The sequence below is a fragment of the Panthera pardus genome, unplaced genomic scaffold (assembly GCF_024362965.1).
Source record: "Panthera pardus isolate Hobbes unplaced genomic scaffold, ASM2436296v1 HiC_scaffold_21, whole genome shotgun sequence".
Lineage (NCBI taxonomy): Eukaryota > Metazoa > Chordata > Mammalia > Carnivora > Felidae > Panthera > Panthera pardus.
This window is the reverse complement of record NW_026526777.1, coordinates 55,683,556-55,708,500: the sequence shown is the minus strand read 5'-3', so window position 1 is coordinate 55,708,500 and position 24,945 is coordinate 55,683,556. Positions and strand designations below refer to the sequence as shown.

The window sequence follows — 24,945 nt, the reverse complement described above, 5'->3', positions numbered from 1 at the left end:
GATCTGGACTGCTGTTTTCATTTGTTAAAAACAACAAGAACATTCACTGGGAAACTTTTGCTGGAATTGTTTCAGGCCATCATAGCTATTTATTCTGTGTCACAAACTATAATTCTCCACTTCCCTTACTCCCACGTCGGGGGAGCTGGTGGTTTATGGTGGACAGTCGGTGGAATTTGAGTGAACAGTGGACGATTTCAAAGAACTACCAAGAGATTATGTAGCAGGTTGTAGTACTAAGAACAAAACACAAAATACCCTTGTTCTTGATCAGAGTGTGGCAGCACAAAAAGAAAAGGCTTACAAACCAGAAGAAAGGATTTAGAATTTGTGGTTATACCTGAGGAAGACTTCTTTGAGGGAAGAAATAGATCATGGGATCGGCTTAAGAAGGGATTTCCTTGATAGGAATAAGAATAATAGCCGAGGGTCTAATTGGTCTCAGTCCTGGGCAGGTATGGAAACTAAGGATTTTTTTCCCCCAGACTTTGGCTTCGTAGGAGCATGAAATCCAGATGGTGGCACTGTGAAAAAGGCCTAGACGACCCAGAGAGACCTGAAGTGCAAGACAGATCAAACTGTAGACAAAGAGATTTGGGAAAGAGAATGAGACCAACAGGAAAGCCTCCCAATATTTAATAGGAAGGAGAACACAGATGTGAGGCAGCCGCTGAGAGCGGTTTGACCCCAGGTGTGTGAATTCTAGTGTAGATGTAATTGCAAATGGATTTCGCTGGTAGCCGAACAGGATGCTGGGTGGGATGTTCCCGGTCTTGATAGATCCCAGAGATCATGATAATTAGATTGGCTTCATTCTCAGGATGCCACTGGTCTGACATTCTTATTGAAAATGTCACAGCAGCGTCTTCAAAGCAGGGCTCCTGGTTGGGGTACCACGAATGGAAGAAACCAGGGAGGCGGTCAACTGTGAATCACAACCCTGAAGCTGACAGAATGGGTGTCGGCACCTTCTTAGCTGGAAGAATGGGATTGGGATCATGTGGTTTCTTTCAACAGTAACAGTTTTCTAAAGACAAGAAAAGTTTCACATTTTCCTTGAAAACAAATGCAACAGGTACTTACGCTATCCGGGTGCTTTAAATATCCGGGGGAAATGCGCAGTCTCTACCCCAAGTATCTATTCTGGGAAGGCGGCACTCATGAAAACTCTGATCAAAACCACTTAGAGGCCTCAGTTGTCAGGCGCTCAGAGATCTGGGCCAGGAGCTCTTGGATTCAAGCTATGCTTTGAATGCACACCCAAATCTAGATAATGCTATAGCTCAGGTAGGCATCATTTTTCTTTGGGACATCATGATTCATGCTGGTCCCTTTCTTGAGTGGGTTGTATGTTTATGGTCAGAGAGGATCAGGATTTCCAACCTCACATGTTGGAAATAAAACTGGCCGAGAGCTAATAGTCCAGTCCCTCAGGCAGAGCGTGTGTCTTAGGCCTCAGCACCTCTGAGAACTACATGGCCTTTGCCGTGGTTTGGACCTCACCTGGATGGTGGTCATGGTAGCACAACGGGTGTTCCGCTTGGATTCACACATCTGTCATTCCTGCTTGGACTGTGTCAGGTGGCAGGATGGGAGCATGCTACCCTCTTGTTTCCAAGAGCATCCTGGGCGATCAGTTTGCCAAGGTGCCTTTGGGAGAACTCAGCGGAAAACAAGGCAGGGGGGATCTCGACAGGTGAAGAATTGGGGTCCCGATTCTCCAAAGGTTCCTAAGATCTCAGGGCCCTAGAACTCCAGTTTGGGGTGAAACTGTTTCAGAGATCTTTCAGTACTCTTCCCCGTGCTTGCGTTCTCCTAGGGCACGTCCCAAGCCGATGCTGGCTTTGGTTGATGGTGTTGGAGCACCATCCTTGAACTAGGCTGAGGCCTCCCTAGCCAGCCTTAGCGAGAGCAGATGCAGTCAGAAATGACTTGAGGTTTCTGGGAGAATGCGTGGTAAAACAGGAATCATTCTAATCAGTTTGAACACATTTTTTCCCTCCGTAACTCTCCATTTGTGTTTGTGTGGGTATGTTGAGGAGAAGGAACCAGGGAATAGTTGGTTTCCTTGGTTGTGAAATTGTATGAATGAACATAATATACGGCAAATAAGGTCCAATGCAATCCACCCTTCTTCCCTCATCTCTAGAGAAGTCTAGGGATCATGGGTAGGAGTAAGATTTTCCTTTAGCCATCTTTGACGGAACAGGGTTCGAGGAACGTGCAAGAAATGTCTCCCTGTCGGTTCGGGTCTGGTCCCAGATTTAGAAGCAACAGCCAAACATCAGAACTCCCTGGGGGTCGTCGGCTTGTGACCTCAAGAGCGCCGATGCCCGAATCTGCCCCCTGAAAGTGGCATTTGGTTCCAACACTTTGATAAGAATGTGAGTGAATGCGATGATCCCTTACCATAGATATTCAGCCAGAGTGTACCTGGGGACTCCGACATGACTTTAGCTCCTTAGCATCAATTTTTCTGCCCCAGATGACCAGCTGAACTCCGAGGAAAAGAAGAAGAGAAAGCAACGGAGGAACCGGACGACCTTCAACAGCAGCCAGCTGCAGGCTCTGGAGCGCGTCTTTGAGCGGACACACTACCCAGACGCCTTTGTGCGAGAGGACCTCGCCCGCCGGGTGAACCTCACCGAGGCCAGAGTGCAGGTAACCAAAGTACCACCTCAGGGGCACACCTCTGCAGACTGCTCGAAAACACGGGTCGTTGGTTTCAAACAGGGGCTGCTGCTGAGAAAGATGATAAAGGGGTAGGGGCTCCTGGGTGGCTCAGTCGGTTAAGGGTGGCTCAGTCGGTTAAGCGTCCGACTTCGGCTCAGGTCATGATCTCGCGGTCCATGGGTTCGAGCCCCGCGTCGGGCTCTGTGCTGACAGCTCAGAGACTGGAGCCTGTTTCAGATTCTGTGTCTCCCTCTCTCTCTGACCCTCCCCCGTTCATGCTCTGTCTCTCCCTGTCTCATAAATAAACATTAAAAAAATTAAAAAAAAAAAAAAAAGGGGGCAGCACGAGGGAGAATCGGATCCGAGCTGCGTTTCTTTGGGCAGCTTAGTATTTTTAAAAATCAGATGTAAGCCCTTAGGTGGGCAGAATATGCCTCGCTACAGCTCTGACTTCTCACTCCTTGTTGCCCGCCCTTTCAGATTCATGGTATGAACGTTGTACTTCGGAGCATTTGACTCGGCCCTCCCCCCCCACCCCCCCACCCCCCCATCCCCCAGCTTTCAATTTGAGCTCTAGGGTGGCCACGGAGATGAATTCTCCGTTCCCCACGTCAGTTTTCCTTCCCAGACTTTGGGAACATACAAACCTTCAAGAGACGTATTACAAATATACACGTTTATGGACCCTGGTGGCAGTAGAAATGAGCCCATCAGAGACCTTGCGTTTAGGAACTGCGTTAAGAGCACGTTCCGGTAGATGATTCTGTGCTTCTGTGAAGCGATGAAGAGCAAAGGCACGTAAGACCGTGTAGAGAGAGAACAGCAATTCTTTGTGACATTAATGCCATGACACATCAACTGCTATCCAGGCATCTAGAAATAACACAACCCGGGATTAGTACTAATGAAGGTAATAATGTAATAATTAACACTGCTTGAACCCTTATAGGCCGAGTAGCGTTCTAAGTCCTTTATATAAACTGTTTAATCGTCCTGCTAGTTCAATGAGGTGGATAGTATTCTTCACCTTGCAGACGTGGAAACTGAGACACAGAGAGGTTACAGTATTTTGCCGGGCCTCACGCAGCTAGGGCGTAGCTAAGCTCGGATTGGAGTGCAGATATGCAGAGTTCATGCTTTTAAGCATGGAGTCGACTTTGAATAAGTAAGAGTCTGCTGGCTAAGTGCTTTTCCAGGGGCCCTTTGCTACCTCTGCTGGAAGCAAAGATCTCATTGTCCTCTGCCTAGCCGGGGGGTGAGCCGCCATCTTGGTAAGAGTGGAAGGGGACCAGGCCAATCTGTCTTGTCTTCTTGAGGAAGGTATTGTTTGTATATTTGTGTTCAGTTTGGGCTTGAGGGATTCCCTTCTGCAGATGACAGATCTCTCGACTGACAGGCGCTTGAGCTAGACCCTCAGGGCGTTGAGGCCGTGTCTGTGCCTTGACAGGAGGTGTACCGTGAGGGACACTGGTTGGGTTGACGGAGAGGGTCCTGGAGGTCCCTTCAGCCTGGTGAGAAACTTTGCAAGAGTTCTCCCCATAGGGACGCATCCGCCTCACCTAGAAGTGCTCCCCAGGAGAACAAAAAGAGGTCGGCCACCAAAGGGGAAGTGGCCCAGACCCCATGGCGCCACGTGGGTCAGGAGAAAGCGTGAGGCACTGGGCACTGCGTGGCAATCCCTCCCGGCTCAGGTGAGAGAGACCGGCAGGATGTGCAGGGACGGGACTCGGTTTTGCTGCCTGGATCCCACCATCCAAAGCGAAATCCTGAGGTCTGCCTTCCCACATCCTCGTCCCCTGTGCAGCTAACCACAGCTCTCCAAACAGGCTCCGTATTTCCACTTTTCAATCCCTTCCTCTCCCTTCAAAACCCCCATAGCTTCTGTGCCCCAAGCTTGGCCTACAGTGGTGTAATGAGTCATTTTAGACCAATAACCGCCCCCCCCCCCCCCCCCACCGTACCTTGAAGTACCACTTCTGCCGTGGTGATCTGAATTGTAAATAAGGAAACCTGGATGGGGCAAAGCTGGAAAAAAATAATTTTTTTAATGTGAAAGAGCAGTTTGTGAGTTGGTCTTCCTCCCAGTCCAACAATGAACGAATGCTGTCTTATATGTTGAAACTATTTTCTCCTCCTCCTTTCCAACCCTACTATGTTCTCATGCCTCTCAGAGCTGTGGGCGTTTCATACACGAGCAGGACAGAATTCTCCCTGTGCAACTTTATTCCTCCTCCATGAAGTCTTACCCTCCCCCAGCCTGAACCAGTCCCTCGTGACTCTGGCCTTCTTTTATGGCATTTATCACAACGTGACACGTATTATATTGACTTGTATGTGGGCCAGCTTCCCCAACTAGACTGCGAATCCTCTTGGATGGAGGTCCTAGCTTATCATTTTTGCAAAAGTCATTTTTCTTCCTCTTTCTTTTTCCTCTCCTTTCCCCACCCGCACCCCCAAACATTTATCAGGCACCTGTTATACTCTTGGAACTGTTTTTGGGTTGCTGGGGATGAGTAAGACATTGGCCCTCTCCTTTAGGGTGTTGTAGACTCGAGGCAGAGAAGACAGATGTGCATAGCACACTGTTATGATATAGTAAGATGAGTCCTACACTGAAGGAATGTACAAGAAATAGCGATAGACCAGAGGAAGGAATGAGCAAACCTGCCCGGTGAAGAAGGGTGAAAATACACGTATGTTAGGCACCCGTTCTGTGCCAACTCTCAGAAGAGCCCTGTGAGTATTATTTCCTCCATTTGGGTAGGAAACAGAGGATCAGAGACATTAGAGAACTATTCAACGACAAATTTTTAAAGGAATAGGGCCAGTATTTTTATCCAACGCTGATAGACTTTAAAGTCACATTCTTTCCGCTACCCCACTTTACAAAGGAGGGGTGATGTATTAAATCTTGAAAAACCGGGGCACCTGGCTGGTTCAGTCAGTTGAGCACCCGACTTCGGCTCAGGTCATGATCTCACGGTTTGTAAGCCTGAGCCCCGCATCAAGCTCTCTGCTGTCAGCACAGAGCCCGCTTTGGATCCTCTGCTCCCCCGCCATCCCTCGCCTGCTCCCACTTTCTCTCTCTCTTAAAAATAAATAGACATTAAAAAAATTTTAATCTTGAAAAACAAGTCTTTTGATACCTGGACAAAGAGGGGGAGACCATCGCAGGCAGAGGGAGATTTGGTGTGAATACACAGAGGTGGCAAATAACTGAAGACGTCTGGTAGTCTTGAGTCCAGGATAAGAACTGGAAATGATGGAGGGCCAGCGTGTGAGGCCCAAGTGATGCACGATGTGGCCAGGTTGGTGGACCAAGAGCTAATTCCTGAACAGCCTTTGCTCTATGGTAAGAAGTTTTGATTTTATTCTGTGAGTAATGGAGAGCGAGTCAGTGGATGCTATGAAGCAGGGCGCTAACACGATTCCATCTGCATTTAAGATGAGAAATCTAATCGCCATGCAAAGGACACATGAGAAACGAAAGAGCCGGGCACGCGCGAAGCCAGAAAGAGATGTCCAGATTCTCCTTTACCGAGTTCCCCCCGGGCCCTTCCAGTGACGCGACTCTGCGGGGCACCAGCCCCATGGTATTTTATAGGAATGTTGCTCCCAAAGGCTGTGCACCTGTCCCACTCCACACCAGAGAATTTCTTTCTCCCATACCTTGTCATGCATTTCTATAATTGTACCTAAAAGACTTGTTTGGCGGTTTTTGACATTTGCATGCCTGCCTTCTTTTAATAGACTATGAGCTGCTTATGAGCAGAGAGTAAATCTCATGTCTATTCCCGGCAATTAGCACAGATCCTGGAACACAGCAGGAACTCCATAAAGATTTCTTGAATGAGTAACCGAGTGAATAGAATTCCGTGGCGCTCTGCAGGAGTTGTATGATCATGAGTCAGATGTCCGTGAGCACAGACACGCAGCCACTTATTATGTGTGAAGTTCAACAGACGAATCTCATTGAACCTGTTTCCTCAGCTCCGAAGTAGAAAACAGTGCGACCTAAAGTGTGGAATGGCCACGATAACTGGAAGTAATGTACACCATGTGCTCGCGTAATTCCGAGTCCTCGCGGCACTTGATCAATGCTGCTGTGTCATCGGGTGCAGCCCTTGGTGGCCGAGCTGCCCACACCCCTCAGACCCTGCCGGGAAACGTGCTCCAGTCCACTTCCAACCTTGGGTATCTGCATTTCTATTTTACGTGTTTCTTTCTAGAACGTCAGGAGACTGCCCTGCCTGTGTTCCGCATGCTAGAAGTGCTGGAACATTCATCACCCACGACCGATGGGAGCCAGCGTACAGATCGTGGGCTCTCTCACCCCGGCTGGGCCCTGTGTCCTGCACTGGTCTTCAGGGCCCCGTGGCTGGGCCATCACGGGGGCGCTGCCTGGAAACTCACTTCTAGAAGCTGCTCTTCTTCCCTGTTACTTCCTTTTACTTCCTTTCACCTCGCTCTTATACCGACGCCCCCCACACCTTCCAAGCGAGCCACTTGCCTCGTAAATTGTTGCCACACGCCCCTTTGGTGAGATGGAGAGACTTTTCTTGAAATGTCCAAGAAGTACTTTGAAAGCAGATGGTATTGTCACATTTTGAAGAATTTTGAAACAACTTAAAAAAGCAATGTCGTTGTATCCGTGGCCGAACTCTAATGAGGTTTGTCTCTTTTCCTTGATTACAAAGCAACAGGGGTCACAACCCATATGTTAGCCGTGGATCTCACCTCTGGAGGCTCGATTAGGGAAGTACCTCAGGGTCCGGTTGTAAGAGTCTTGGCCCTCAGTGGCCCTCTAGCTTGGCCCACCGGGGAAGGACTGCGGCATATTTGTATTGCTCTGGGAAGAATCCGGTCCCTGTCCTGTGTCTTCCTCGGGGACGCATTTATAGGGTCAGTCAGCCAGGACGTTATTCGTGTAACCTCTTCTTCTTTGTTTCCCTCTCCCTCCTCACGCCCTCCTCTCCTCCCCATGCTGTTCCAGGTGTGGTTTCAGAACCGAAGAGCCAAATTCCGCAGGAATGAGAGAGCCATGCTGGCCAATAAAAACGCTTCCCTCCTCAAATCCTACTCAGGGGACGTGACTGCCGTGGAACAACCCATTGTACCTCGTCCTGCTCCAAGACCCACCGACTATCTGTCCTGGGGGACGGCCTCTCCGTACAGGTGAATGATTGGCCCGCCCTCCCTTGCTCCGCTTCCATGCGTTTCTCAGCGCTCGGTCACGTGCAAAGCTGCTTGTGCAGCTGGCTGACATTTCTTACTGGGTTAACCTCTTCAGAGACTTTCAACTTGCTGACACCCCCAGATTTTCACGGGAGCTTGCTAGTTGCCCCAGGAGCAGGGTTTGGGGCAGAAGAGAGAGGGGCAGGCCATCAGCAACCTTCTCTTGGACTCAGGAACTCTTGCGAAGGTTTCAAAGATGGGGAAGAATCTAAAAGAAAAGATTGATAAGCTATGCCCAGAGTCCCTCTTGCAACCACGCAGGAACAAAACTTGACTCCATTTCCAAATTTAAGAGAGATTGGTTTCGCCACGCTCGAGTAGAAATTTAACTTGGAAGGCTCTAAGTGTAGGCTCAAAGGCAAATTTCACAGTAAAACTGATTTTGAATCCAAACCAGGAAAGGAAGGAAAGAGAAAGGAAGGGAGGAAGGAAGGAGAGAGGTGAGGAAGGAGAATCCACAATCATCCCGATCACCCTCACGGCCACTGTCCTTGTCAGTAGGTGTGGACGTCTCATGATCTAAAATACCTTCCTGTTCTATTGCTAATTCTTACCTACTTACCTGAAGTTCTTTGGGGGTCGGTTTGTGGGTGCGGAGTCTTTAAAATTAAAAAAAAAAACAACAATGTATGATTTACGCTAAACTTTTATATTAAAAAGGTGAAAAGTTTTAAAGAAGCAACTAATAGAGTACTATTTCAATCTCTTGGAGAGGTTTTCAACCTCCTTTTATTACGCTGTTCAGGTTATTATGATACAGGTGAATGCTAGAGGGAAGTTGAGACGTGAGTGCCTGAGACATTGTCATTGATCCCAAGTGCCTTTCTTTGAACCTAAATCTGAGTACTCTTAGAAAACGGGTCAAGGCCGTGTGCGGTCTCTGGCCATTTGCAGTGGAGGAAGTATTCACAAATTCATTTATTGTCCATTTATTGGCCTTTTTATTGCTAAGGTTAATTAGCGGTTTAAGGAGAGGTCTTAAACTAATCATAGGAGATTATCTCCCAGCTAAAGCTGAACTCCTGATGTGAAATGCCACGTTTGCAAAATGTACAAATAATTTTCAAAAGTTGATGGTTTTAATCGAAGCATGAGGCCTCCCCTAAATGTTCTTTCTGTTCCAAATCAGTTCCTTGAAAGAAATGCCATAAATGTATTTGGGATTTTTTTTTTTAAATCCCCCATTGTGAAATCAGCCTGAATTACGTTGGTCTTAGAACTCAGACACCCCTATACATGGGAAATTGGAAATTTCTATCGCTCTCCGATATAGTAAGCCTTGCTGATTGCCAGAGGTTAGTCACATCTGTATGTCTTACTTAAAATGTAGACTCTTTTCCCATAAGATTTACTAAAAACACAGTTTGGAGACCATTGTAAAGGCACGTGTTCTTTAATATTTTAAATAAGGGGAGGACTGCTTTGTCTCTCTGATAAATATTCGTAGCTCATAGACTCGCTACATGGCTTGGGAAATGGATGTGATTCAAAGCTCGATGTTTCAAGGGCTCTGGTTTGGATTTGGTCACAACCAGGAAATAGTGCTCCTTTTTCCGCCTGGGTCCCCGTTAGGAACTTTTCACCTCAGCTCTGAACAGTGCAGTTGGCTGCTGTGTTATCCTTGCCAGTGAGAGTCTAAGGGGACACTGCGCGGGTGGGGATGAAATCCTTCCTGCATTACTATTGGATTAGATCACCTGCACCTCAGCGGAAGCTCAAGTTCCTTTGCCTCCATCGTATGTATTTTGTATATGGGCATCTAACTGAAATTATTAACGTGCAGTTTGTGTGTGCCTTTTTGGGAAATGGTCTATTTTTATTTTGAAAGTTTATGGAGAAATAGTAGGTACATTTCAAAAAAACAAAACAAAACCATAATTCTACCATTTTTACATGACGAATTTGTTTATTTTTGCCATTAGAGCACAGTATTTTATATAGTGTAGCCTTAGCCTACATATTTTTGTATTCTGCTGTTTTCATTTAAAATCGTATAAACTAGTGCTTTTTACTCATTTCATGGTATACTTTTATATAATTTTTCTCTTAGTTACAGAATTTGTAAACAAAAAATAATTAAAAATTGCATAGACTCTGTTCATATTCTGTGTGAAGAATAAATTAATCTCCAGACAGAAGTAGAATGATGGTCTAAAGCAGTAATTTAATCAACCTCAATGTTTTTGACCCCATGTGGACTGAAGTGTTTCTATTTCGATTAATTTCTAACAGTGGCAAAGCTATTCTGTTACTCGGAGGTTTTTCTGCTATGTTCAGAACCAAGATACATTATGGTTTCACGTATTGAAGCTTGGTAGGAAATATGTCTTGTTTAGGAAACATAAAAGAGAAACACGTGACGAAAAGCGAAGGCAATGATAGACCTTTTGTGTTATAAAAAAAATTAATGGGCTATTTCTGTTGGCACTATTATGTCAAGTTAGTTATCTCACGTGTGACATTCATTAAAAGGCATTTCTTTCGGTCAATCCTTGGAACGCGCCTGTGCGCGGCTCTGTCCTTGCTTTGGTTCCAAAGAAGAAACTGAACAGTGGCCCAAGTTTAAGGCTTCAGCAAGCAGAACGAGACCCACTGCTCGTGATCCCTGTTTCAGTCCAACATATTAGGCCACATAACCATATTTTCATTCAAATTAAACCCTATGTTACGTTGGACGTAATAAAAACTAGAAGACCGGGAGACTGTGTGATCATGCCGTTTTGATTCAGGCTCGGTCTCAGATCGGTGCAGCATGCCCACAGCTGAAAGCCACCTTCTGGGGTCTGTGAGCCTCCCCTTGGATGTGGCCTGGCCTTGCAACCCAGGGACAGTGAGCAGTTTGGCCAGGGGGGACGGTTCGCTGACTTCCGCGGCTCTCCCCTGGAAGAAGAGAGGAGGAAAATAAGACTCAAAGCAATTGTTTGCATCTGGGCAGAATTATGGGATGGGAAGCAGCCAACCCTTTTTCTTTCTGGGTGTCTTTTATATCCAGAGTGGCGGCTGTACAATTTATCATCCAAGCTGGGACACTTTTGAGAGTGAAAGGGGACCGCTGTGAATAGTTACACCAGGACAACAGGAGGAACCGGGACATATGGTTCATCCTATTTATAGCACGACATGGCCTTGTCCGTTCCCTTGAGCATGTTACAGGTGATGACGTCAGGCAGGCAACTGAGTCACCAGGAGGAGGCAAGCGTTCCCTGACGACACAGACACTACTGTCCCGGCAGGTGTCTTCTTTATCTACTCACAGCCGGTTGAGGGAAGCTTGTTTTTGGCACATGGGCCCGCTGCTTAGCTCAGATCTGTTTTCCGTAGGCGAAGGAGAGCTTGCACCACACCAGAGGTATTAAGACTCACTAGTCTAGCGGTGCTCTGCCTCCTGGGGAGCAGCGATCGACCAAATCCTAGGCTTTTAACTGTTATTTTCCGTGAAGTGGTCAAGAAGCCCCTCCCGGAGACATCCTCTCCTCTGGGAGGTAGAGAATGGCCTGGATCTGCGGCGCTGGGTCTGTGGTACCCATTCCAGAGGGGGGGCTGGGCTTCACAGAAAAGTCGCGACAAGCGAAAGAGAGGCCAGCTATCCTTGTCCACGGCTCCCCTCCCCCGCCCTTCTCCTCCTCCCCCATTTGATCGTGGTCACGGTGCTGCCTGACATCCGCTGAACGCATTTGGCTCATTTCTCCCTTTCACGCTTTCAAAAATAGATCCTCGTCCCTCCCAAGATGTTGTTTACACGAGGGGCTTCATAACGGATTCTAACGGAAGACACTGAAAAGGTAACTTGTCAGTGGGGGAAGAGGGTGGCTGCTGCGGGGGCAGGGTTTCAGTGGGAATGAAGCGTGTTCGAGAAAGCGGGGCTTGCAGCTGTAGCAATGGCAGCAGTGAGGTCCTCAAGTCGGGGATACCCCCGGGAAACCAGAGCCGTGAGCATACGCGTCCCTCAAGCTAAGGGTAGTCTGATGGCCTGGAGCGGGGCTCCTTGAAGATCGCTGAGCATGTGAATCACCCGGGAGCGTGTTACAGGGCAGACTCCTTCTGTGAGTCTGGAGCGGGAGTCGGGGTCTGCATCTCTAACGTGCTTCCACGTGGTGCTGATGCTGTCGACACCGGGTGTTCGATGACTGCTAGGATACGGGGCAGGGGTCCGAAGAACTACGTTCTCATCCTGGCTCCTGCTCTTCCCCAGGCCAGTTGGATCATCGGTCCCTCATGCAGCCTTGCATCTAAGGTTGAGCTAGCAACGTTTCCCTACTGCGTATCTGCCAGGGGCGTTTGATTTCAGGTAGTCACTGTGCATTTCAAGTAGGAGATAAGAAAGTCCTTGAGACGAGAGAAAGACGCAAGGCTCCAGGTACAAAGACGTGTCTAGAAAGAACATTTAAAAATGGCAGAAGGCTCACAGAACCTTCAGTGCAAACTCCAGGCTCGCTTGCCAATGAACTGTGGTCCAAGTGTACCTACTTTAAGAGCTAAATGCGCCCTTAAAAAAAATCAGCTCCTGAATTTTAAAAACGGAAATTAGAAATGCCTATTTAAGTCACAAAAGACGGTTTCCAAAAGGATTTATGGGGTCTCTCTTTTTAAGTAAATGTCCACAGGAAAGCTGGTATTGAGTTGTCTTAGACGGAGCAGGTCTACCTCTGTTCTTGCACGGACGAGAGGACAAGCCAGAAAGATGGTCTCCAACCTCCACACCTCGCAGACAGGGTCACACATGCCTCAAGCTCTACAGCCTTTGGAAAAAACCCTAAGCTGGGGAAACCTTAGGATCTCAGGATGACACATGGGCTTCTTGGGCTGACAGATTTGTCTTTGGGGGGAAATTTTCAACAGCTTGTCATCATTTGTCCAAAAGGGCCAAATAGAAAACAAAGTTAGAGTTGAAAATTGAGGCAGGTATTATTCTTCCCCCAGCGCTCCTCAATTGCTTTGTGATCTGTGGGACATAACACCACGGGTGATTCGAAAGCAGAGGGGCAGATGTCCATAAGTTTCCTGGCTTTAAAATCATACCGTATATAGAATTTTCCATGCTTCCTTGGTGTTTGGCAGTCACTCGAACACGTTCCTCCTCCCGACAACCTTTAGGGGTAGGTTGAAATGATCAGAAATGATTTGTCCCCAGTGCAAACAGAACTCGAACCCCGCTGGTGGTTAGCATTCTGCTGTCTGTGGCCGAGCTCCATCTGTTAGGAATCTCCAAATAAGGAGATGGAAAAATTTCAAGCTTGCTTCAATGTGTCAGGTCTGTGCAAGTCCCGGTGCAGATCTGCTGAGTCGACAGATGGGATACAAGCATTTCCTTTTCATCTCTAATTCCTCCATGCATTGTATTTGGCAATGCAGTTTCTTGGTCACAGACACAAAGAACATACATTCTTCAAACCTCAATAGAAATGATGCTTCAGCCAAATCCCATAAGCCCAGTCCCTGTACTCAGCTCATGTCTGCATCCTGTTAGAGGAGCAGGTGATTCTTAGAAGGCAGGACCAATGCGCAGGATCTCTCAGGGTTGCTAAGGAGGCTCTTGGAGTTGTCATGTGCTTTATCTATGCCAATCACTTAGTTTCTGTCTCACTTTCTAATCTCGGGAAGCTTGATCCTGTATAGGAACGAGCAGGTATTTTACCTTTGGAATGTGCCTATAAAATCTGTCGAAAATAGCTAACTATCCTCACTTGTTTCCGTCCTTTTGAGAAAACGTTTCAAGGTTCCCTTTTCCTAAGACAGAGCTTTATACGTTTTGATGACATGGAAAACAGGTGGTCACAAACAATCTTTCACTTTGGCGGCCATTCAAGCCTCGCTTGCATCTGTTGTCACTTTAGGAAGCGGGTCCCTCCCCAGCTTACTTTTCATGCTGTTTTTAAAGTATGACTAAGCTGCTCTAGAGTACCCACTCACTAATTCTGTCTTCTCTGACCTGTCACAAGTCTTGCTTGCCACCGGGGTGTCAAAGGACTGTTCTCTGCTTGCCTCTATGGCTCTCTCGGTGCAAGTTGAGAAACGAGACCCATGTCAAACTACCGGAGGGAACACGGACTTGTAATTCTTTAGTATGTGCACAAAATCTCCCTATGGTCTCTACTTGCAGGATTATATATTCTAAACATTGGTTTAGAGGCCATGAAGTAAGACTGCCTCTGTTCTTTTGTCCTATTTCTTAGGGTTATGGAAGGTGCTGGAGTACGTTGAATCCATTTTTGAGAGTTAATAATTTTCCTAGACATTTATCAAGTGCAAATGTTATCATTTATTAAGCTCCTAGGGAATGGCAAAACTCGTTAATATCAGCTGCTTTTTTGTCTTCAAGCCCCACTAACTTGAGGGCTACCTACAAGGCATCGTCAGAGTATCGCTAATACAGTGCTGTCCTTAGAATGGCACCACAGTACAGTCGGACAGGGGTACTTACTCAACTCTAGCAGCTCGGGCTGCCACTTAAGGGAAAATGTCCCAGTGCAAATCCAATTTCCAGTGTGACCAGTGCGACATACAAGTCTAATTTGCATTGATTTGGTTTTGAGATGGAAAGTGGACCAACATTCATCTCATTTGGGATGTTAATATCTGGCCCGCATTAGAGAATCTCGGTATTTCTAAGAGATGTGTTACCATATGAAGTCTTCAAACCAGACTGTCAGATGAAGTTAGTAAACTATGATGCAAGAATGGCAACAATGACTCTACAGTAGATGAAACTGAAGTCACAACTCTAGTAGACATTTCTAGAAAACAGTAGTAGCATCTTCAGTTAATGAAAATAATCCCCCAAGGTTCCAGTTCCCTTTGTCTGCTAAGGAAAATGGACCACACCTTTGACCATCAAAAAAGGAGGGAATCTCTATTAAATAGGACTTTGCTTGTCTAGAATCTCAAAGGCTGGAAAACAGACTCCTTGGAAAATTAGGTCAAGTGCTTAAAAATGCAATACTCTATGACATTCTACAATTTACCATCAGGGAAGGTTTTTCTTTATGTCGTCTCATAAAGTTTTAGCCTTCTGTTTTCAGAAGTCTTTCATTTTGACTCTCAGTGTTTAACAAATAATACAGATAACTCACCATTTCAGCTTCTCTCCTGCACATGTTAAATGGTACTTAGAACTGTCTTTAGGACTTCTCTCACAGAAACCAGGTTGATTTGGTTCACTTTATAATCTATAACTTAGGAACATTTCCCAAATTCAATTCTCTTTTCTTCACTATTTACATCTTTGATTTCACTGAAATCTTAGATTTCAGTATATCCTAGCAATTTCTTGAGTGTAAGATTTACAGGTTTGCTTAGATTTCTGGTAGGGTTTTGAATGGAAGCACGTAATTCATATAGGAATTGAATGATATGTGTATGGGTTTCGAAAACAAATGAGAACTTTGGGGATATTACTAAAAAAACCTTGCCCCATTTTAACAGGTTATTCTGATCATTTATCTCACTCCTAAGTGAAAACTACCTTAACTGGGATCCCTTCTGCCTCATTCGGTAGACAGTGGTAGAGTGATGGTCTGTCGAGTAGGTCTAACCTGCACTGATATTTGTTCATTTTTTAACTATGAAAAGATATTTTTAATGGATCAAGAATATGCAATCATCAGCCCCTGCTTGATCAATGACACTGAGCAGGAATCAGTTTAATTATAGTAGCTATTTCTCAGTTATAAGGCACACACACACACACACACACACACCAGTGCTGTAAGGATTTTAAGTTAAGGATGTGCATTTCTGGAAAAACCTAGTGATCTGGGACTAATTACATTTCATTAACCTAATTTTCCTGGGTTAATTGCTAGTAACTGAAATAGGCTATTGTGAGTCTTGACTATAAGTCTTGACTATACGGTCTCCCAGATGAGTATTCATGATACGGTCTTTCTATTTGTAGAGTAGCTTTACTTTTTCTCTCTTTCTGGTCTGTCACTTGATCCCCAGAGCCACAAACTCCTGTGTGGCCGATAAAATTGCGCTGGAATGCAGGCAACAGCAAAGCACATGTCATTCCATTTATAAGTCTATCTCATTTCAGGCCTCAGTTGAAAAGGATTTTGCTAATCTTAGAAACAACTAGAAACATTTTCGTTTAATTAACATGAGCTCCCTTTTAACTGTTTAGTACACAGTAATGAATAATTTACATTCAAAGCTAAGAAAGCACTGCTTTTTCCTTTAAAAGAAATTCATGGATGCAATTAGCAAAAAAACAAAACAAAAAAAAAACCAAAAAAAAACCCAAGTGCACATTTCTGTCTAGTTGTATTTCTAGGTTTTTAATTACAGTCTCTGACAATGTGAAACAACTTCAGGTTTTTCTCCAGAATAAGGACAGAGGGAAATCGTTACCCCTGAGGTCAGGGATCCTGAAACCGGCTGGAGCCTCTGCTGGTGTATCTAGGGGATTTCAACATTTCCCAAATAACTGACCCAGAAGACATCGTGAGCTTCTCACGTACTTTTGAGAAGAAGCTATAAAATCAAGCCCAGTCGGGATAAGAAGCTCTTGATTTGGCTATACTTAGCGCCACTCACCAATCAAGAATGGGCTGCTGAACTGGTTCTCAAGTACACTATTTAATACGGTATTCATTGATTACCTAAAATGTGTTAGAATTAAAGGCCGCTACTCAGAGCGAAGAGGACAAAATGCCCTTTAGTTCCTTTTCAAGTGCCTGCTTCTCTGGCTCGCCGCTCCCCCAGGCTGGCGATGTAAGCAGGAAGAGAGATTCAATACTGTTTCCATTGGTCGGCTGACGAAACACCTGCTATTCAACATAAGCAGCTTTCTTCTCTCACCCCAGAAATAAATGATTACTCACCGTGTCCAACACAGCAGATACCTCTCCCTGCCCTGTTTCACTCTCCCCACTCTCCCCTGCCCTTCCAAACACTTTCCCAAGTGCCTTAGACCAATGAGATCTGGGGCTGTAAGTAAGGGACCTCAGAGGTCATTCATCCGACCCACCTGCCCCCACCTGCCCCGCGCTGAGAATTGCATCCATCTGGGGCACAGACTTGCAGCTTCGTGAAACTAATGCCTGTTATTCTCCCTGCTCTCTCCTTTGTCCCTACAGCGCCATGGCCACTTACTCTGCCACATGTGCCAACAATAGCCCTGCACAGGGCATCAACATGGCCAACAGCATTGCCAACCTGAGACTGAAGGCCAAGGAATATAGTTTACAGAGGAACCAGGTGCCAACAGTCAACTGAGGAAAAAAAAAATAATTAAGCAGGCCTAAGAAGAAATCAAAAACCATAAGACACCTATCCTGCTCTGTCATTTCTTCATCTGCTGGAAAAAAAAAAAAATCAATAAAAACAAACAAACCAAAAACCTGAACTAAAATATTGGGACCATGGCAGAGAAAAGCAGGAGAGGAGCAAAATGAAAATTAGTTAACCAATGTTTCTCCTCCCTCTGGGATACCACCACCACTTGTTTCTGTGTGTGTTGATTTTGTTTTTCCTTCTATTCATGCGCTTTGCTTTAATATACTCCAAGCTTCTTCAGTTAGGTTCAGCCCACCCACCCCCATGATTGTATGGGTTAAAAAAAAAAAAACCTACAGCAGCCAAAGAAATCGTATATATATTCAGAATCATTGTCTATAGTCTCCTCAGTGACCTGTTTGAACTTCAGTGCCTTACCCTTTCCTTCTTCCCAGTTCTCTGTATAGAAGCTCTGGAAACTTCTGGAAAGCCAAAGTCTTTCTGCAGAATCTGTGCCAGATACGATTTCCTTTCTCGTTGTCTCCATCTCTGTTGGTCACGGTACGGCTTTTCCATCAGCTACTGTTAACCACATCTGGCCACTGGCTTGTCAGATCCACTGCGATTGGCTGTGTCTGGCTAGTTCTAAGCTCTAAGCTATAGATCTAAGCTCTACTTACTATAAGCTATAGATTTAAGCTCTAAGCTGTAGACGATAATATCACCATCACCACCGTCCCTCACCCCCATCCGAGCAGTCAGCCACATTAAGTTAAAGATATTTGTTGTTTCTGAATGATTTGCTGTCACGGGCTATTTGTTAAAAGAAATATATTTCACTTGAGAGAGGGAGAGAAATTTCTCTAGGAAAACAGAGACTGAGTTGTGAAAGGCATGGCCTACATCTCTTTAGTGCCTTAAGGGTAGTCAGATGCACACTTATATATATATACTGTATATATTTATATATTATATATATATATATATATAAAATATTCTTGCAAGCTTGAGTTTGCAAACTCAAACACCACAAAAAGCAAGTTTCACGCCGTCACCGCTGTCCTTATCTCTACAGTGATGAGATGTTTTTAGGGATCTTGTTTCCTTTCTTTCTCTACACACAATTCTCATCAAGGCCACAGAGCAACTGATAGGGCATCTGTTTGAGAACAGGTCTCATTTTCACATTTGGGCTTCAAATAAATCAGAACCTATTTGAGGCTCTGACAGTGTTCTTGAGTTTGGAGTCTGAGCTCCGGTGGAATGGGGATAGATCCTGGTACACCTCATGGGAATTACGCTCAGAGGATGGAAAGCCATGTACTTTTCCGCCTCTCCACTCGACAGGAATCTGAAAGGCCATGTTTAAATGGGATACTTAAAGGCTTGTCTAAGTGCCAAAAATGGAAAAGGCCACTGTGGGCCATTCTTTTTCTAATACAGTATTTTGAAATAAAGTTTAGTGCCTAGGGCTGCGAGCCAGGACTGACCTGTCTTTGTTTGTTTCTTTTTGTCTCCAGCTGTGCTTTGGTAACTTGTCAGGTGGACTAGACCAAACTACACCACCGTGCTGTGCCTCAGTTTACCTTTTTTGTAAAAATGGGTTTAACAATACTTACCTACCTCACAGGGGTGTTGTGAGGCTCCTTTCGTTTGCTCCTTCATTCTTTCCTGTATTTTCTCTTTGTGCAGCACTTTGTAGCCAAAAGTACACAACGTTAATGGAAAGATATGGTACCTGGAAGCCTCGTTTCCTAGCAAGGAAATGCTACCTTGCCGTAAATACTTAACAGCCTCGTATTTGGAAATGAGAAATAGGTTTATACTTCCAGACCTCTCAAAAATCACATCACTTGACCAAAGACTAATGTAAGATGCACAGAACAGACATATTCTCGACCTATTTTTATTCCTGACCAGGTCGGTTCCAGTAATCTTAGTTGTCAGTAATTAAAAAGCTTTAGATTGGCTTTGGCCAAATACGCCAACTCTGAATGACAGGCAAGGACTAAGATGCACTTTCCTCACACGTTTGCCACCCCTTCCACCTGTCACCTTGAGTGAATGGTGGTAGTTTTTTCAGCCAAACAGCCACCGATCTGAAAACATATTTTGAATGTTGCTTCTGTACTTCTTTTCACAATGAGAAGGAAGCCCATCTTATGCATTTTGCTTTCACCAACTGATCCCCTCTTCTTTTAATATAACTATTAAACAGATGTTTTATGTAGGCTGGCTGAACACCACATATTACTTGCTTCCTAAAGAGTCCCTCGGTGAAGTCTTCTGTCCCGCTAGCTGCTGTGGATTCTCAAGATTCAAAGGAACGGTGTGGTCCAACAGATTAAAACATTCTTTGTGAAATCCGAGTACGATCCGAGACATTGGCGAACTCTTGGAGTTTGGACTTTGGGGAGAAGAGCCACAAGTGTGTTTGGGTGAGAGTGCAGGGAACAGAAATCACACATGACAAGATGTTGCTGGATGGGGGAGTCTTCGAAGAGGGTGTAAAGGGATAGAAGGTCCTGTGAAACAAAGTCATTTGAAGCTTTCATCCTGACACCCGTTTTCAGCGGTGCACAGAAAACCCCAAACCCCAAACCCAAATGCTCTGTGAAACTGGGAAGTTTTACTACTAGAGCCTGGGAAGCGATGTCTGAGAATGTCCGAGATTAACGATGTCTGAGAATATCCGAGAATATCCGAGATCAGCCATAGGAGCTTTCATTGATAACGAAAGCATCTGTTATTTAAGCACCTGATCAAGAAGTATACACATGGGACAAGCACTCAGTATTGTTCATTTATTATTGATTTTTTTTAAGGTAGAAGTTGGATATCTGATTTAGAGGAGTAGCCTTTTGGCTCCCAAGCCAGGTCTCAAGAGAGGGTCTCGGGACCACAAAGTCCCAAGGCATACATACCCCTGTTCCTCGCCATCATTATACCCAGGTGCAGATAATGCGTACCAACTATCTGTGTCCCCAATCCCTCCCCAAACGAGATGCTGATTTGTAGGATACCTGGCAGGTTAAAATTAACCAGAGAAGGTGATTAAAAAAAAAAAGGGAATGACACTTAGGGTATAAAGATCTCATAAGAAATGTAATATGTAAATTATATCTTGCTTTATGATGTAAAATATACATTGTTTGCGCTAGAATAGAAATGATTCCTTTTCAATAAAAAGAAGAAGGATACTACTGTGTCGTCTTTTGTTACGTACATTTGAGTCTGCTGATTGTTTTCTCTTCGAATTTCAAAAATAGATCTGCTGGGACCTAAGATTACATGCAGGAAAGAGTGAAGGTAAGAGGGATTTGTAGGAGAGAACTTTTATTGGAGTGTGATAGTGTTTCCTCAAAAAGGGAAAGAATCTATTCCTCTAAAGCAAGGACAATGGTAGGAGGGACAGGGGGCCTTTATTGGTATAATGGGTACGTGTAAAGTGGAACTTTTATGGGAGTTCACTTATTTTTTACCCCCCACTTTAGCGCTCACAATACCAGCTGACGGATGACAAAACAGACAAAATACAAAGCACAGACTTTCATTTTAGAGTACAGAAGCAACAGGGCAAAACTTCTTAGGCAGCTGCTCACTGTGTTTCACGCTGGGTGAATGGGCCTGGGAGGGAACTAGAAAACCAAATTGGGAGACATGGGTTCTGTTTTCATACAAATTAACCATGAACCAAGGTATGCAACAGTTCAAGACGGTAAGCGCCTGTGTCAAACAAACAAATAGTGTAGACGGGAGTCCAGGAGAGGGAGAAAAAACAAAACAAAACAGCGAGCTCCAGTGGCTGAGGGTTTCTCGGAGGACCTGGCTTGTTTCATCAGCGAGCGCTGAGAGGAGAGGAGATGTTGTTGGCCTTTCAAGCCCGGGAGTAGAGATGGGATGAAGACGGGGACACAGAAAGGAGGAATCTGTGTTCAGGGACCATGGCAAGATGGGCCCAGATGGAACGGAGGGTTTGTTGTGAAGCTGAATGGAAGAAAACACTGGAGATTGAAACCGAGTCTTCATCTTGCAAAGTATTGTGTGTCAGGGCAGAGGCGTTTGGAATTTTGCTCAGGCCACAGAAACCCATTGGAAGTTATCAGTCAGGAAAAAAAAAAAAAAAAAAAAAAAGGAGGTCATGCAAAACAATACAACTTTAGCAGGATCATTGTGGCCAAAGAATGAAGCTATTCCAGAGCAGAACAGGAGCGAGAAGCAGAAAAACAGCTGGGGGGCGCCTGGGTGGCTCAGTCGGTTAAGCGTCCGACTTCAGCTCAGGTCATGATCTCATGGTTCATGGGTTCGAGCCCCGCATCGGGCTCTGTGCTGACAGCTCGGAGCCTGGAGCCTGCTTCGGATTCTGTGTCTCCCTCTCTCTCTGTCCCGTCCCCCACTCACATTCTCTCTCTCTCTCTCTCTCTCTCTCAAAAATAAACATTAAAAAAAAAATTAAAAAAAAAAAAAAAAAAAGAAAAACAGCTGGGGGGGGGGGCGGGGGGTGGAGCCAAAAAGCAAAGGTTGAATAGGACACGTCTTGCAAAGAAAGAATCAATAGGATCTTGTGGCAGGAAAGAGAGGTTAGAGTCCAAGATTATACTGGTTTGACACCTGGGAACCAGGACAACGAATCCCTCGGTGGACAAAACTGACAACCCAAGAGAAACAGGAGAGACCCAGTGACAGAGGACAATAACTGCAGTTTTAAGAGTGTGACTGAACTTGAGAACCAAAATGTCAGTGTCCAGTAAGTGAAGATATGCAAGTAGGGCTTGAAGGCAAGGTCACGAATGGAGATGGAACCTTGGGATTCATCTCTAAGGAGGTGACGCCATGAGGTACCAGAGCGAATGAGTTCTTCGAGAAGAGAGAGCATCGTCACCGTGCTCAAATCATGCTTCTGATAAATGGCCTTGGGAAGTCTAGTGGACGCTTGTACAACGCGTGTTTGAATTGCGTGGGACCGCTGATACGTGGATTTTTTGATAGTCCAGTGTTGTAAATGTGTTTATTCTTCCTTATGACTTTCTTAACAACGTTTTCCTTTCTCTAGCTGGCTTTATTGTAAAGATACAGCATATAAATCGTATCCAAAATTTGTGTCAATAGGCTTTTTGTGTTACTGGTCGGGCTTCTGGTCAAGAGTAGGCTATTAGTAGTTAAGTTCTGGGGGAGTCAAAAGTTATACATGGATTTTTTATTGTACCGGGGGTTGGCGCCCCTCACCCTTAGGTTATTCAAAGGCCAACTGTAGTTTCAACCCAGGGAGGAAGCTTATACTTTGCAGAACATCTACAGTTGGAGAGAAGGCTATGGAAGACAATTTACAAGGAGCTGTTTGAGAAATAGGGGAAGATTAGCTTGTTTGTAATCCCAGAGTTGAAAAAAGAGGAATTGTCAAAGAGAAGGGAATGTTCAATATGCTCAAATGCTGTAGAGCAGACCAGCTTAACCGGGGATGTAGGAAAGGCCATTGGCTGCATGATTTTCTAGAGTACAGTTTACTACGGTGCCGGAGGAAGAAGGTGCCTTTTGACAAGTCAGGGTAAGAATAAGCATTTCAGAAAAACCAGAAACAGCGGCTTATAGGCCCCTTGCTTGAGACATGCTGGCACTGAAAATTTTTTAATAAGGATTCTTTCAGCTGCAGGTGGCAGAGACCTACCACCCGGTTCAAATTACAAGGGATTTTATTTAAAGCCCCCTAGGGCTGCTCACCGAACCCAAAGTACTGCTGGAGCCCAAGCAGCTCCTGAGATCCCAGATCCTGGAAGAAGGCCCAAGTCCCTAGATCAGGCAAGAGCCGCACAGTTTGTCCTGGCATCCATGAGCACTCTTCTGACTGTGCCCCTCTCCTGGGCAACGAGTCTGCAGGGCCAACTGGACGTGCCCACCTGGAACCTGCACTCCTTATTGCAGACCATCCTTCAGGCACTTGGGATTTAGAATTCCCTGCTCAATCATCTGAGCCCATTTTTAGGCCCCTGTGAACCAATGTTTGTGTGGGTCAGGATACGCAGACGAATCTGGGATATGCATAATGCAGTTGCCCCCTTTGTATGTGCAGGTCTGCTTTTGGTGCTGGGTGGGTGGATGGGAAAAGAGAAGTGGACAGGCCGCAGGCTGGCTTTCGAGAGTCAGAGCATCCCCACACTGCCATGTTCTGGAAAGGAACCCCAAATAGTTTGAGAATTCTACGTATAGCTTGAATTTCCGGGTCACTGCAAAAGTATGTTCATTAAAATAGGAGGGTAGAACAGAATTTGTTGAACGGTTTGTTAGGTCGATTTATAACAAATTTATGGACGTGAACACGCGGACTTTCATTTGTCCCCGGGGCCCAGACGCTGCTCTAGTGTCCCCAGTGGATGGGTGCCATACACCTTTTTTAAAGCTCTGTCTTTTGGGTCACTTTCTGGAGATTCCATGAAACAGAAACCCATGCCAGAAATCTTGCTGAGATGTAATTCTTGAATGTGAATCCCTTCTGGCCTCACTTTGTTTTTCCCTCTTAGAAACAGGACAGAGCTCTGCTCACCCAAGACCTCAGTTTGAAAGCCTCTTTAGTCCTCGACCCTTGAGACAGGGTGGCAGCAGAGTTTTGGACAGTTCCTGAGCCCTTTATCCTTAGCAGCATCTCCATATATGATGCTTTGTGGTGAATGGGGGTGGGGGGGGGGGAGCTTGACACATTGTTTCAGGCTAATGGGGAGAAGGGACCGAGAAAGAACACTTGCAGTCATTTCTCTGCCCTATGCTTCTAAGCCCTTATATCTTCCACCGTGTCTCAAACCTCCCGACTCTGCTTGAAAAACGAGTTTACTATTGTCTGACCCTTGGGAGTCTGGGAGATTTGGGATTGGGTAGAGATCCTCCCTGTTCCATGAAGTGCCTCTGGTCATCTGCTTCTAGATTTCAAGGCCTGTAACAGATAATGCTCCACTTACTTATCAGTTTCTATATTGTCAAGTACCTTTCAGTTGCAAGTGGCAGAAACTCAACTCTAATTAGGCTGAGATGGTTTCATTAGGGGACTTGTTAGATGGGTAGGGGTGGTCAAAGAACAAAAGGAGGGGCTATAGGAACTAGGGTAGCTCTGAGAACCTCGGGCGCTAGAACTGAGACTTGACATGGTCAGAACTCTCTGTCTGCCTCCCATCTCCGCAGGCAAGTTTTCTCCACGTAGCAGGCTACCATCGTCCATTTCACTTTGGAGAAAAGATCAGAGAAACAAGGTCCTGTTACAAAAATCCTGAGGGTGGATTCTAGGGTCCTGAATTGTTCTGTGCACAGCCATGATCCAGTCACTGTATCCTGCAGGTGGAGGCGTACTGTGCATCCGGACCAGGGTGTCTGCCTGTATCGGGCACCAACACATCTCCTCTTGTCCCCATCTCTAGTTCTAGGCACTACCGCAGCATTTGGCCCCCAGGGGACTTCAACCTCGGAAGCCATGTTTTAAAGATGGTAAAGCAGCAGAACCTGGGATCCTGAAAAGTGACTGCAGGAAACAGAGCTGCAACCTTGCTGACCAGGAACCATCTTGGCATGTTATTTGACAGAAAAATAAAGTTCTATCATGTTTAATCATTATACAACCAGGTCTATTTGTTACCGCAACCTAGCCCAACCTAACTAATACACCTCCTTCCTCTCTCTTCTCTCTTAGTCTCCTTTGTTCCCTTCCTTCCTCTCCCCCTCCCTCCCTCCCTCCCTTCCTTCAGCCCATCCCTTCTTCCTTCCTTCCTTCCTTCCGTGCTTCCTTCCCTTCTTCCCTCCTTCCTTTCATCCTTCTTTCCTTCCTTTCTCCCATACTACCTG

At 45.6% G+C, this 24,945-nt stretch overlaps 1 protein-coding gene across 4 annotated transcripts in view; it reads left to right on the top strand.

Moving 5' to 3' along the window:
- PRRX1 (paired related homeobox 1) overlaps positions 1–24,745 on the top strand; it is a 78,675-nt gene extending 53,930 nt beyond the window's left edge. The window contains exons 2-5 of one of the 4 annotated variants that reach the window (XM_019424588.2): positions 2,486–2,661; positions 7,667–7,848; positions 11,619–11,690; positions 24,525–24,543. In XM_019424588.2, the coding sequence (XP_019280133.1) occupies positions 2,486–2,661; positions 7,667–7,848; positions 11,619–11,673 (413 nt within the window). In that variant the 3' untranslated portion in view covers positions 11,674–11,690; positions 24,525–24,543. Of the gene's footprint in view, positions 1–2,485; positions 2,662–7,666; positions 7,849–11,618; positions 11,691–16,985; positions 20,325–24,524 lie in introns of those variants that run through there. The other 3 variants (XM_019424582.2, XM_019424575.2, XM_053909303.1) reach the window with 3 other exon arrangements.
- The last annotated feature ends 200 nt before the right edge of the window (positions 24,746–24,945 follow it).